This window comes from Oryza sativa, chromosome 10 (genome assembly GCF_034140825.1).
Source record: "Oryza sativa Japonica Group chromosome 10, ASM3414082v1".
NCBI classification, from domain to species: Eukaryota; Viridiplantae; Streptophyta; class Magnoliopsida; order Poales; family Poaceae; genus Oryza; species Oryza sativa.
The window spans coordinates 23,792,566-23,806,512 of record NC_089044.1 but is presented as its reverse complement, the minus strand read 5'-3'; the positions used below and the strand labels follow the sequence as shown (position 1 = coordinate 23,806,512).

At 43.6% G+C, this 13,947-nt stretch overlaps 3 protein-coding genes across 4 annotated transcripts; 2 read left to right on the top strand and 1 right to left on the bottom strand.

Moving 5' to 3' along the window:
• The first annotated feature begins 533 nt into the window (after positions 1-533).
• LOC4349515 (uncharacterized) lies at positions 534-2,395 on the top strand. Its single transcript, XM_015757594.3, has 3 exons — positions 534-861; positions 944-1,028; positions 2,060-2,395. Exons 1-3 carry the CDS (start codon positions 566-568, stop codon positions 2,147-2,149), a joined length of 471 nt encoding a protein of 156 aa, XP_015613080.1. The 5' UTR covers positions 534-565; the 3' UTR covers positions 2,150-2,395.
• A 2,522-nt stretch (positions 2,396-4,917) lies between these two features.
• On the bottom strand, positions 4,918-7,098 carry LOC4349514 (protein WRKY1). Of its 2 annotated transcripts, XM_015758273.3 has the most exons (3): positions 6,495-7,020; positions 5,887-6,418; positions 4,918-5,380 (listed from the first exon to the last, which is right to left on the bottom strand). In XM_015758273.3, the coding sequence occupies exons 1-2, from the start codon at positions 6,872-6,874 to the stop codon at positions 5,899-5,901; spliced, it is 900 nt and encodes a 299-aa protein (XP_015613759.1). In that variant the 5' UTR covers positions 6,875-7,020; the 3' UTR covers positions 4,918-5,380; positions 5,887-5,898. The 2 variants fall into 2 exon arrangements, with proteins under 2 accessions (XP_015613759.1, XP_015613758.1); XM_015758272.3 differs by lacking the exon at positions 4,918-5,380 and having other exon boundaries at positions 5,657-6,418; positions 6,495-7,098.
• Positions 7,099-11,125: 4,027 nt separating this feature from the next.
• Positions 11,126-13,906, top strand: LOC4349513 (probable NADH dehydrogenase [ubiquinone] 1 alpha subcomplex subunit 12). Its single transcript, XM_015759035.2, has 5 exons — positions 11,126-11,268; positions 11,564-11,590; positions 11,715-11,806; positions 12,121-12,230; positions 13,603-13,906. The coding sequence occupies exons 1-5, from the start codon at positions 11,180-11,182 to the stop codon at positions 13,765-13,767; spliced, it is 483 nt and encodes a 160-aa protein (XP_015614521.1). The 5' UTR covers positions 11,126-11,179; the 3' UTR covers positions 13,768-13,906.
• The last annotated feature ends 41 nt before the right edge of the window (positions 13,907-13,947 follow it).

Sequence of the window (13,947 nt, the reverse complement as noted above, 5' to 3'; positions counted from 1 at the left end):
TAATACTACTCCCTCCGTCCCAAAATAAGTGCAGTTTTGTACTATTCATGTTCAACGTTTGACTGTCCGTCTTATTTGAAAATTTTTTATGATTAGTATTTTTATTGCTATTAGATAATAAAACATGAATAGTACTTTATGTGTGACTAAATGTTTTTAATTTTTTCATAAATTTTTCAAATAAGACGGACGGTCAAACGTTGAACATAAATAGTGCAAAACTATGGAGGTAGTAGCATACAAATACAATACTCCACGGAAAATTGATGACTACTCCACTGCCACTTGCAACCTGTGAGCTGCTGTTTTGACCTCGTGGGGATTTTTATTTTCTTTTTCAATTATTTATACATATATTTATAAGGGAAAAGGATTGGTGACCCACGACAGCCACGAGAAAGCGACACAGACTGATGGGCTTAACTGGGCCCACGTCACTAGGCCGGATATCAATTGGGCTGGATGCAATATGGGCCTTCATCTCTCTCGTCGCTCGATCCCTCTTGGACTCCTCCCCTTCTCGAACAAACCCTAACAACAACAGACAAGAGAGAGGCATTGCACGATGCGGCGGTGGTGCGCCGCCGCCGGCCTCGGCCTCGGCCGCCGCCTCCTCTCCTCCTCTGTCTCCGCCCCTGCCCACCGCCCTCTTCCGGCGCACCTCATCCCCAGCCCCAGGCCATTGCCCTTCTCCTCCCGCCACCACCTCTTGACTCCTCCTCTGGGTCTCCATCCCTCCTCCCCACCGCCGATGCAATGGCAGACGCAGCAGGTGCGCCACTTCGCCGCCAAGGACAGATCGCGCGCGCCACGGACGCCCACCACCTCCAAGGTCAAGAAGTACAAGATCAAGCCCCCCTCGTACGCATCCCTCCTTCCACTCCTCTCTTCCATCATTCAATCACTATTATCAACTTCTCACTTACTACTTTTTTACTACTAGCTCCATGAAGTTTCGATTCAGAGTCATGAATGACGGCCAGGTCCGCAGGTGGAGAGCCGGCAAGCGCCACAATGCTCACCTCAAGGTACACCATCTTCCATCTTCTTCCCCCCATGCCTTTCCTGCTAGGCCTAGGACCTTATCATCTCTCTGTTGCTTGTACGTATCCAATTGTTTTCCTAGTGAAACCTAATTTTTCGATTTAATAATGATGTATCATGATTTTTCAGTTTATTACTGTTATATCATGGATGATGAATTCCCTGCTCTTTGTTACTATCTTTTTTTGCAAAACCGCATATGTCTCATCGTGGAAACATGGATTTCCCTGCCATTTTCTCTCTCTCTCTCTCTCAATATGTAGTTCACCATGATCCAACGCCAATCTATTGGTTCCGTGCCCAAGAGAGAGAGAGAGAGATATGAATATGGACCAATTCGGTAAACCTTTTAGATGTCCCGTAACTTCAGTCTCCAGAAAATCATAATGACCATCTTCTCTTCTCCCCCATGCCTTTCCTGCCACTTTAACTTCTCTCTTGAATGCCTGTTGCTTGTACCAGTGTTCAGTACCAAACTTTCGATTTATGCTGTCTAAATGGAAATTTTGATTTGTTACTGTTATATGTTGGATGGTGAACTCTCTGCTCTGTTATCTTTGCAAAACCACATATGTCTCATCATGAAAACATGGTTGCCCTGCCATTTTCTCTTCCTCGATATGATTAGTTTTACCATAGTCCAACGCCAATCTATTGGTTCCACGCCCGAGAGAGAGAGAGAGATGAATATAGTGGACCGATTCGGTAAACCTTTCAGTTGTCCTGTAACTTCGGTCTCCAAAAAGTTGTAACAAAATCTGACAACACCACTTGAGCTACCCTTCCTCCTCCTATACGCTACACAGAATCGAATCAAACTCATTTCCACATAGCCAATTGCAGAACTCATTAAACATTTTCCAAAGTTCATTGATGCATCCATGTCTTTCTTATATGATCAAAGTTACTCATAGCCACTTTAACTTCTCATTTCTACTCACTATGTTATTTAGCTGGTACTGCCGGCCAGTGCACACCGAGTTTGTATGTGATGCTATTGTTTATGTTGTTGCAGTCGAAGGAAGCGAAAAGAAGACTTCGGAAGCCTGCATTAGTGCACTTAGCTTATGCAAAAGTGATAAAGAAGCTCAACTTCTGCAGCTAGGAAATCAGGACAGACATGATGGAGTTTGGCATGCGAGACAGATTGATGAGTACTGAGTGCCAACTACTGCATTCCTCACACTGATTTGAAATGTTATTTTTTTCCCAATTGTTGTTTGATGCATTCTCATCTGGTTTTGTTTTCTGCACAATCTGGCTGATAAAGCCCACCCGTCTTGTGCTATGTACAATATTCAGCATAATAGTGGGATAACTGCTGCTGGTGAAGAAATTGGTCTTGCACACACATCGATTCTACTTAACGTCTTCATCCAAGCTTCAGGCCAACTTTTAACATGGCAATATTTCTCTGAGAGTTTAGATATGGACACTCTGGTCACACAAAGGCATAGTTGTTGTTTTCTCAGATTGCGGCCAGTAGATTTTCTGCTCGAGGGTGAATGCCGTTGATCATCGCCAGGCGATTTTGAGTTTCTGAATTCAGTTACTGATGATGATGATGACTACATCATGCACACATAAACCTAAAGATAAGAGCATAGCGGACACGATGTGCCTTGTTGATCATCAGTTCCAGGGAGTGTTTGAGACGGAATTGGTCGAGAAAATCAACAAGACGCTATATATTTCCTACATTGTCCAGTCTCATCAGCTAGCACCCTAGCAGCAACAGGGATTGCATTGTGGTAACAAGATTCTTCTTGTCGTTTGAGCTTTTTATCTTAGCTTTCGGACCTCAGGTTTTCCTTTCAGCCTGTGCCCATCTCTCTTTTCCTTCTTTTCAATTTTTTTTCTTCCCTTCTTTTGTGGGGTTTACAGTGTCCTTTGGACTGAATATCGCCATCTCATTCATTACGAAATGCAGATTGGGACACTGCGAAGTGATGGAGATATATAGAGATCCAGATTCAGGCACACGTCGTTGTTAATAATCGATTTAGCTTGTTTGCTAGTTACCCTATGCATATCACTCTCCATTCAGTAGAATGTTGAATCAAGACATTGATCGAGAACAACCAAGCTGGTAACAGCGTCAGCGTGAAATTACATATCAAACTGACCTTTAATTTCGGCATGCAGCTTGCTCACTATCATTAGTTGGCTCTATAGCATCGATAGTTTTTTTTTCTCGAAATATTTTTTGCCTCAATTTTCCTCATTATCATATAGCAGCAAAAGGCTTTTTTTTTTGTTTCAGTAAAAATAACAGGGTAATAGGATCATACTACTACTCCCTCAATTAGTCACTAGAAGAAAATGGGTTTTGGACTTTTCAAAGTTAATACGACTATTTAATTTCTTTTGTATAAATCCAAGGTTTTATAATATGAAATCTATTGCTCGGATAAACTTGGCTACAAATATTTTAATATGTCCAAAATCGACACATCATTTTCATAATAATGGATAGAGAATCGGTTTCTATATCTATAAATGGATATACACAACCAAAGATTACACAAATACATACACTCCACATCTCATAATCGAGATTAAAAAAACAAACCACCAAAAAGAAAAGACAAAAACACTAACTTCATGTTTTTCCTCATCACTTCAAACATCGGATGTGGAGCTAGCATGTCTTTCTACCTGCACACTCTCTCGTTGACACTGTAGCAACCGTAAAAACTTCATTTGCTCTGCCATGAGCAAAGGAAGGGGCCAGGACTAGTCCGCCCAGCTGCCTTGACATCACCAAGCACCAGCCTCATACCAGACGGACAATCAATGCCCCCCTTAGCATGAGCACATCCATCGCCGCTATGTCGTTGTTGTCGTAAAATACCACCTCCGCTAAGCTACCGCAGCTTATCTCACCAAAAGTCATCGCCACATCGCACAAAAGCGATCATGCTACCCCTCTGCTGTCACCGTAGAATCTCACATCAGACAAGTCACGGAAGCTTATCTCGCTAGAGAATCATCGCATCCACGCTGTCATCACCACAAACCACAACCTCCGTCGAGCTGCAGTAGCTTATCTCGCTGGAGAGCTGCCGCCACAACACCATTGTCATCACAAACCACAACCTTCGCCGAGCTAACATCACAGCATATCTTGTTTGGAGAGTCGCCACTATCGAGTCGTCTTCACCCCTAACCTCTGCCACCACCCTTGGCATTGCTCCTAGCGCGCCGCTGAGCTGATCAGCCACCACCATCACCACCAAGCAAGCCAACCGCTACTACTGCCAGCACCACCACCAACACCGCCATCGCCACCTAGGCCCCAAGCACTGCCACTTCGTATGCCGCTAGTAGCTACCACCGTCGACCCTTCCACCTCTCAGAATGCCCCCACCACCTCCGTTGTCACTGCCATCATGCCTCCATACCCACCACGACCTGTGCTAGCTAGGGCCTACGTCAACGCCGCCGTTCGCCTCTAACGCGGCTTTGCCCCGTCTCGGCCGACGAGACAAGGAGGAACGGGAGGGAAGGAGGGAGAGGAAGCCTTATAGTCAAATTAACTTCTCGAAGGATTGAATAACAAGAACTAAGCCTACTAGATGAGGGGTGAATGGTAGGAACACCAAAAACCAAATCTATTTTGCAAAATTAAAAAGTTACCCTCAAATTTAATGAAGATCAGGTCTGACCGACGTGTGTGTTTCGATTTGACTGGGTAGATGCCGCTGGTTTGGCCGACGATGCTCTTTTGATCTGGCTGCCTTGCTCACCGCTACAACCTCCTGACGCCACCGGTCTATAGACGTGGATACCGCCGATTTGACCACCACCGCACCACCAGTTGGACCGCCGCTTTGCCGTCGATGTGACCGTTGAGATCCAAATAAAAACATATCAAAGAAACTCTTGAAAGTAGATCAACTTTATTGCATTAATATATGTTTATAAATTGCATCTAAAACACTCCTCCCTCTCAACTCACGAACTAGGCCCGAAGCAAATAGTAACTTTCCTCTCCCAAAACGTTGATATCCTTCTAGTCTCAACCAGTCTTCTATTTATACCCATAACATTACTGCCCCTAGCCACGAATCCAACTAGAACTAGCACTCCTAATCAACATAGGAAACCTATCAAACCAGGCAAACAATGTCACCATACAACTCCACACTCCAATCTTCTCAAACTTGGACTCCGTTTTAAATTTGACCTATCTTTCCATAGGCACAACTCTACGTGTATGTCATATGAAAACCTTCACCTCCACATGCATTGTTCTCTAGCCTGAACATCCCATTGTCTAGCGTGATAAGTCCCAATCCATCACCAGCTACATTCCCATGGCCTCAACTAACACCTACACATGAAGAACAAAAAATTTCATATTTGAGTATAAGTTCGCACCAACTTGATTCACATCAGCACACAATAGTATCACATACGAATAAAAACCATCTAGAACTCATATACATGAAACAATCTATAAATTCCACAAAAACAATCCAAAACCGACTCCCTCCTGGAGTCTGCCGGTTCGACCGTCGGGCACTCCAGTTAGACTGCACGAACACCACCGGTTTGACTGGACTCCTAGAGCCGACAAAAACCGTCCACAATAAAAAAAACTATTCACTGTATTTTAAATAAATACTTTACTTTGATAATTGTTCATCACCAAGATTAATCATCACATGATTGTGCAATGTGGAGGCATTCTAAACGATATTCCTTTTGTGACGGGAGGGAGTAACATTTTAACTAACAATTGTGGCGTGCTCTGTAACAAGTAATTAAGCACGTACGCTAGCTTACATTAGGCTATATATAGATGGTAAAGTAGCTAGCTAGCTACTAGTAGCTTACAAGAAAGTGTGGCTAGTCGAACAAGCCGAAGCTGTGAGGATAGTCTTGATGAAACAAGAGGTGGTGCTTGGTGTCAATAATGGTACACAGCTGATGGTGGTCGGGCTGCAGCAGGGAGGGGGAGATGATCACGTCCTCCTGCTTGAGGTGAGTGGTCGTAAGACGATCGTGGCCAGTCTGACTCTGATGATGAACTGGAGTACTGTCTTGGAGGCGTATGTTGGATGAGTTGGAGGAGGAGGGGCGGGTGGAGCCGGCGAGGGCGTTGCGGTGGGTTGGCCATGGATGGTTGTGGTCGGAGGTGTAGGTGACGACGAGCATTGTGGGGTCGGCGCGGCTGCGCTCCACCTGCTTCCGGGCGGAGCAACCTTTGGAGCTGCTGCAGCGGTAGTACCCGCGAGGGTAGGGCGACCCCTTGATGGGCTTCTGCCCGTACTTCCTCCACGCCCACAGGTCCGACGGCACCACCTCGCCGCCGCCGCCGCCACTCGCCCCCGCCGGGATGCACACCACCTTCTTCGTCTGGCTCTTCCTGTATATATATATATACATCCTTACAGCTAGCTAGGTACTACTCCAGTATAAGAAGTTAAAGAATACCTACGTACCTTCGCTTGATGGGCGGAACGACATAATGAGCACCAGCAAATAACTCCTCGCCGTCGCCGGTGGTGTCCTCCTCAATCGTCGTCCTCGTCCTCGACGCTCCCTGCTGCTGCACCTGCACTACTGGTGGTGGTGGCAACAGCGCATGGAGAAGGTCGCAAGCTGCAGAAGCATCCACCATGCTCTGCTGCTGCTGCTCAGCGTGTTGGCTCACTGCTGCAAGCTGGTCTTCTCCTCCTCCTCCTCCTCCTCCTAAGAGGTGCACATACGGCGGCGATGCAGCCTGATGGCGAGGCGCCGTCTGCAGCTGAAGGCTGGCCCTCACCACATCCGAGAGGTCCCCTTGGTCGGCCGACGACTGCCAAAACAAGCTGTCACACATGGTCGATCGACGCTATATATCTCGCTAGCAAGAGATCTCCATATTAATTCCAGAGGAGATTAATCAGGCCGGCCGGACAGGGATTATATGTATATAGTATTGAAGAAGAAGACGACGACGACGACGACTTAACTAGAGTATATTGTGGCCACCATGCCATGCCCTTGCATGCATATATGAATATATACCAGCACAACGGAAAGAAGACGAAGGAACTAACACACCCCACATCCCCATCGATCGATCGATCGAAGCTAGATAGTGCGATATATAGCTAGCAAGAGATAGGTAATAGCTAGTCTTGTCATACATCAACAACAACCGATGATGATGATGATGAGTACTAGTGTCACTCACCTACAGCTATACTAGAGTTACTCCATCATCCATTCATCTCTCCTTTTAGGCTTTATGTATATATATTTCCATTTCCTTTCACTACCACCCTGTTAATTTTACTTTGATGCATAGTTATTGTTTTGATTGATCTTTGAGTGGGTCGGCGGGCACGGACGGGACTGATTGATGGATATATCTGTCAGACAGACAGACCCTAAATAGATTGATCAACAATTGTTGATGGGTGCATGGCCATGGCGATCTCAGGTATCAATCCATTCACCCATCCATTCATATACATATACTGTATCTCCCCCAATTAATTCATCCGATCCTCACTGTCGATGTGCTATCTATCTTGTGTACTTTTCCATATGCATGATTAGGCAGCTTTCATCAACAGCAAGAGGCATATCCATGCATGCCCTCCAGATAAAAAGCTATACTCCATAGTACCTTTAATTCGACGGACGGCATGGTTCTTTTTACATGAGAAATTCATCATATATCTGATGATTATGCAAGCAATTGCAAGTACAGCTAGCTAGATTAATTAAACTGTGTGCATGTAGTTCATCGACAATCATATCGAACGATTACAATGTCATCCGCTAATTGTAATTAATACTTGGAATTTAGTGGGGATTGTCCGGGCCCACATGTCATCCGCTGCTACTATATCAACAGTATTGCATAGGATGTGCATCCCTTGGACTTAAGTAGTACTGAATATATATCCTATCTTTATATATAGTTGGTACCCATTAAGAAGCATTTACTTCTATAAAGCCACATAATCAACAATTTTAAGCCATCAGATCATATTAGTATAAAGATAACAACCGCTGAACCAAGAAGCTACTTATTCATTCAATTCAATCATTTATTAGTTATCCATCTATTCACCTCCCTTTGCTCCACCTCATAGTCACACGTAGCACTGCTACATATTTTATGCATAACACCATGTTTTCCGGATATAATATGTGGTTATTGTTTAATATGTATGTTTTATTTTATTATGCATGATAAGGTTGCATATAATTATTAGGTATAGTTACCTGAATCCATTTTCAGAAAAAACTTGAGTGGGGTAGAGAGATGCAAACTGTTTAACTACAACGATACCCATATTGCGCATGAAGATAATATTCATATATTATAACAATACACAATGACACTTGAAAAAACAAAACATGAATGGTATTGTAATAACATAAGGCATATATAAATCCACATTATCATATATTTTATATATACATAGAGTTGCACTTAACCATTTAAAACTATGATTTTGTTTGACGATAAATCTATAAAACCCATGGCAAAGACGCGGGGCGGGCTGCCAACTAGTATATATGTATGCCTGACCCATGATTCTTGTGTAGATATCTGTAAAAATTATTAATCAAACAAAATGCATTTTGGAGCTGCCACACTGCTAGCTAGAGTAGCTAGAGTTGGATTCTCGTTTCCAAGGATTAGACGACAAGGTAGAATGAATGAATGGACAAGGATCGATTAAATTAAGCTAGCAGCTAGCAACCCCATGAGTTAAAACTCAGAGCATATGTAGTATGTGCAGTAGATCAGCAAGTGCATGGACTGTGGTATAACCGGCCGTATATGTTTAGTATAACCTGCCGATGTTTGGATGGTGGTTTAGGGTTGGGCGACGGACCATGGAGGCAGGGGTTGTAGGGGTTCCGAGCGAAAGCTTAGCCCAAGTCATTGGGCCAACAATGATCATACTTTTGGGCGTGTTAACCCTCCAGAGGACACTGTTGAGGTACCCCTCCTCTCTTAGCAAAGAGCTCTGGGTGTAAACCTTGTCTAGTTTTTTGGACGGACGACGACGGCGTCTTTCGGTGTCGCGACCCTCTTGAGGGCATAATTTTTACCTCTTGAGGGCGTAATTTTTAGAGTCTTCGTTCCGTGGTGGTGGTGATCGGTCTCGCATAGCGATAGCCAATTCGGTGCCCGGCTTCCCTCTCTGTAGCATGTGTTTAGGTGGTTGGCACATGATCCGGGGCGTGTGCTCTGGTGTACATCCTTGCTTGATAGCCAACTGTCAATGTAAAACTTTTCTTGTAACATTTTCTTCCTATCTTAATAATATTGGATGGTCTCCTTCGGCTATTCCAGCAAAAACCAGCCGTATATACCCAGAGATTAATAATTAGGCTGCAATACTAGCACTCTCTTCTTTTACATGGAAACAAATTCAATAGTCCACATCCATAGTTTTTTTTTTAGAAATGCTTTTCTTAATATATACTGCCAATTATAATTCAAATGGAGTCCATTCAATTCACTGCCGCACATCGTTACAGATGAGAGCAGTTTGGTCGAACCTAATTAATGCATCCAAGGCATGGAATGGAGGAGTAACTAAAAACATTACTCGCAGAGAACTGGTGGTACTGATCGATCGAGTGTGATTTTCTTTCCTCTGCATGCAGTGCAGGCTAGTAACTGATCAATTCAAGTGTGTGTGTGTTTGTGTATAATATTCCTAATTAGATATAACAATCATCACTAGTGCACTACAGTAGTCGTATGGCGACTTGCATCAAGAATGGAAGGAACAGAAAGTTGTTTGATTCTCCACTGCATATATTACTATAATGATATGGCCTGGCGATCATACACAGTATCATATTATTGGTCGATCTGTAGCTAGCTGTACATAACATGGTTGCCTAGTGAGCTGCATATGTTGTACTTAACCCCCAAACAAATACAAAGAAGATGAATATAAGCACAAATTAATAGTGCGTCGCGAGTGTCTGTGTTGTACTGTGTAATTCTAAAAAAAAAGTAGTGATGTAAGAGCATCTTAAAATTTTACTCCTAAAAATCTTGGATTAGCTAGTATCGTCCCAAAAAAATTGGGCCCAAATATCACCTCCTACTCCAAGAATGCCCCTAAATTTGATTTCCACCAACTTTAAAATATGCCATATCATCTCAAGTAGGTTCTGCTTCGACCGTTTATGTCTTTTTATTTTTCCGGTAAGAGAGGGATCGATGCTAGGCGCTGCTAACCAATCGCACGCTAGCGGCTCACTATGCTGTGCAACAGGACGATCTCGTGCATGCCTTGCAGTTGCGACAGCGGACAGCGTGGGCATCAGCAAGTCTACAAGGCGCGTCGAGGAGGGCAGACAGGGCTCGGCCATCTCGCGGCAGGGCACTACAGAGTAACACATGAGGTTTCTTGGTTGTCTCGACGACGCCCTAGACGGAGGGGTAGCGACGCCTTGGACGGAATGGATGCCGCACACTAGTCGGAGCAGAGGCGAGCTTGTCGATGCCTTTCTGAGCACTGCCCCTGTGACGGAGGGTCACCAACACCAGGAGCGCTCGGCAGGATGCGACAACTCTAGATTGTCACGAGAGGAGAAGAAAAGGTGCGAGCGGCAAAATCCTCCCATGATTTCATCAATGGTTTTGGGTGTCAGTAAATATTGGGACCGTCTTTGGATATCTCTTTAAGACATGGTTTTAGATTAGATTCCTATAATTTATCTTTTAGAACTGGTATTAGGGAGCTCTTGGAGATTTCTAATAATCTACTACTTTATCTGTTTCACAATGTAAATCATTCTAGTATTTTCCACATTCATATTGATTTTAATGAACCTAAATATATATGTCTAGATTCATTAATTTCAATATAAATGTGGGAATGATATAATGATTTACATTGTGAAACGGAGGGAGTACTTGTACTGGAGTAGTATACTAAGTGATTTGGATTAAGTTTTGGCAGCGCCTAAAACTCGGCCCATCCCAGAAATGGGCTCCCAGGTGAATGAGGAGCCCATACAGATGAAGTCTGGTGGGTGGTTGGCCCATCCATGTTCCTCTTCTTCCTCCTCCGACTCCGACCCGCAGCCGCAGGAACCCAAGAGGAGATCGGAAGAAAGAGAGAGAGATTGAGGAGGAGGAGGAGGAGGAGCCATGGCTGCGGTGGTGCGTGGCGTGTTGAACGGCATCCGGGAGAAGGGCCTCTCCAACTTCCTCCGCCATGCCCGCGACGAAGGCTACTTGTAAGCTACCTATAACCCCTCTCCTCCTCCATCTATGCTACGCAGGGCGCCGATCCGGATCTCCATGCGTCCCGTCCGCTACCTGTTTCTCCTCTTTAATTAGGCCCCGATCCATACTAGTTTCCTCTCCCCTTCGATTCAGCACCGAATCCCCTCGATTAGGGTTGTTGCTTCATGCCGCCCAGCCCAACCGATTGGCCAATGGCTATCCGACCCTCGCTTTTCTTTTCGCTGCATTTCTCGATACCATCTGCTTGCTCCATCAAACTGAATATCGCTTTTGTATCATTTGCAGCAAATGCCTTCTGGATGGAAACCTCTTGTAAGTTCCCCCTTCTTACTAGCTCTCCGTTTATTCTTTTTTTTTACACATATCTGGATGTGTCTGTTTGTCTCCCCACAGGTCGCCGCAGCCTAATGTAGTAATTATCATCCTCTCTTTTCAGGCAAACTAAAATCCACAATATCGGCGCCACACTTGTAGGAGTAGACAAGTTCGGCAACAAATATTATGAAAAACTACATGACACTCAGTATGGTGAGTGAGGTTTCTCGCATACGCTACATTTTATTCTATTATGCAATTTTAATTCATTTCAATCATGGAATGTACTAGAGTAGCATCAATTATCTTCTCACAACAAGACATGCTATGCTATCCTGTTTTGCTTTTTTTTTTTTTTGCCATCTTGTTTTCTTTTCTTCCACTTCTGAGATTTGTAACTTTGCTCATAAGTGATCACCCTGGGCTTGATTGGTATGCATGTCTTTGTAGTAATGTAACGTTTCTTACTTTCTGTCTCCTCCAAAGAGAGGTGCTTTCTACAAAACTAAATACTGGTAACCCTGCAGGAAGGCACAGGTGGGTAGAATATGCAGAGAAAGGGCGCTACAATGCATCCCAAGTGCCCCCTGAATGGCATGGATGGCTGCACCACATCACCGACAGCACTGGGGACGAGGCAAGTTTTCTTCTTTGTGTTGGCTGTGTTTCCTAGCTTTGGTCCTCCGACATAACTATAGGTTATGGTAATGCTTTATCGTATGCCACTGACTTAGGAATTTGGATCTTGGAAAAAAAATGTCTTGCCCTCAAAACCAAACAAGTAGACACAAATTTGGCATCAAAAGTGAAACAACCGAATGTCCAGACAAGTCAAGGAAAGCTTATCTGAAAAGGGCAAATCTTGGTTATTGCTTCCCATGGCTAAATGAGCAAACATGCATGTTTAGTTAAGTTAGCAAACAGGGGAGCCTTTAGAATTTACTGCAGTCTGTATATGATGAAAACTCTGGTGGTGCTTGTTACTTGTACTGTCCAGTGTGATGCTTAGAAATGTTATTACCTTTTAGGCGTTTTCTTATGTAATATTCAGCGGTGAATTCACCTCCCGGGCAGCTGCCTAGGCTTAACGCCATTGAACCATTTAGCCTAGTGATAAAACAACACCGATTTGATTAGATTCCCTGGCAAGTTAATTAGTTGTAGGTGCCAGGTAGCAAGCTGCAGGCCTGTTTGGCTGTGTCCCACAGCATGAAGGTAGCAACCGGTGGCCCAAGGTCATCCTTGCCTAATTTAGTTACCTTCAGTTAATCATGTTGATGTGGCCCACAGTCTACTCAGCCAGCATGTATCCCATAGCCCAGGAAAGGCATACAAAAGGAATATTTTTATCTTATATTTCTTGCAGAGTTGTTATGATGCTATGATGTAGTATAAATTTGAGTAAATTTCACAAAACTACAGATTTAAGGCCAAGTATCACATAACTTCATATTTAATATCGACGTTATCACAAAACTACAGAATTTAGAGGTCAAATCATTAGCACTACCATTATATTGGAGCTATAAACATTGTAGTTTTATGATTGAATTGGCACTAAACCTGTAATTTTGATAAATTTGCTACTTAATCTATAGTTTTGTGACCATATATCTAAATCTATAGTTTTGTGATAAACTGATAAATTTAAAACTAAATATGTAGTTTTGTGAAATTTACTCTATAAATTTTCATTTATCTTTTTTTATCTCGCGTCTCCGAAGAGACTTCATTTACTTTTTTATTAGGCTTATCTACTTTTTATCTACTAGAAAATCTGCTGGAATTTATATACTCATTGGATCATAAATTTATAACAAAATTGTGACTCCGATAGAAATTTGAGCTTATAGACATGTTTGATCATACTGGTTTTCATTAGGGTTGAGCACCACCCAGGCTTCCAAAAATTGCTGGCTTTGCCACTGGTAATAGTTGCTGGGAATGTGGGTGGGTGTTGTGGTTGGATGGGAAAGGTGATTCTGACATACTTGGGTATGTTGTGGCAGCTACTGGAGCAGAATGCTAAAGCGTACATCGTGGATCACAAGGAGAACTTCTCCGGCGAGGGTGAGGAACTGATCTACCACTCCAAGGGGCATGCTCTAAACCCAGGACAAAGGGACTGGACGAGGTACCAGCCGTGGGAACCAAAGAAAGAAGAGGCAACCTAATTAAGGCACTGATCCAGTGTGTCATTTGATTTGGTGTCTAAAACAACAGTCAGCCGGCTCGGTGGGCTGAATCTGAATAATGTTGTCTTGAGGATTGTTTACCTGAGAATGGAAGAACATGATGGAGTTTTAATTCCCATATGATATGTTTGTTTATTTTTGATGGAGCGGAGCGTCGTC

Excerpts from the sequence above, each read along its gene's own strand:
- LOC4349513 (XM_015759035.2), top strand. The coding sequence starts at position 11,180 with ATGGCTGCGGTGGTGCGTGGCGTGTTGAACGGCATCCGGGAGAAGGGC. Across the intron at positions 11,591-11,714 it reads CTTCTGGATGGAAACCTCTT|GCAAACTAAAATCCACAATA; the intron begins GTAAGTTCCCCC and ends CTCTCTTTTCAG. Across the intron at positions 12,231-13,602 it reads CCGACAGCACTGGGGACGAG|CTACTGGAGCAGAATGCTAA; the intron begins GCAAGTTTTCTT and ends ATGTTGTGGCAG.
- LOC4349514 (XM_015758272.3), bottom strand. The coding sequence starts at position 6,874 with ATGTGTGACAGCTTGTTTTGGCAGTCGTCGGCCGACCAAGGGGACCTC. Across the intron at positions 6,419-6,494 it reads GTTCCGCCCATCAAGCGAAG|GAAGAGCCAGACGAAGAAGG; the intron begins GTACGTAGGTAT and ends ATATATATACAG.
- LOC4349515 (XM_015757594.3), top strand. The coding sequence starts at position 566 with ATGCGGCGGTGGTGCGCCGCCGCCGGCCTCGGCCTCGGCCGCCGCCTC. Across the intron at positions 862-943 it reads TACAAGATCAAGCCCCCCTC|CTCCATGAAGTTTCGATTCA; the intron begins GTACGCATCCCT and ends TTTTACTACTAG. Across the intron at positions 1,029-2,059 it reads GCCACAATGCTCACCTCAAG|TCGAAGGAAGCGAAAAGAAG; the intron begins GTACACCATCTT and ends ATGTTGTTGCAG.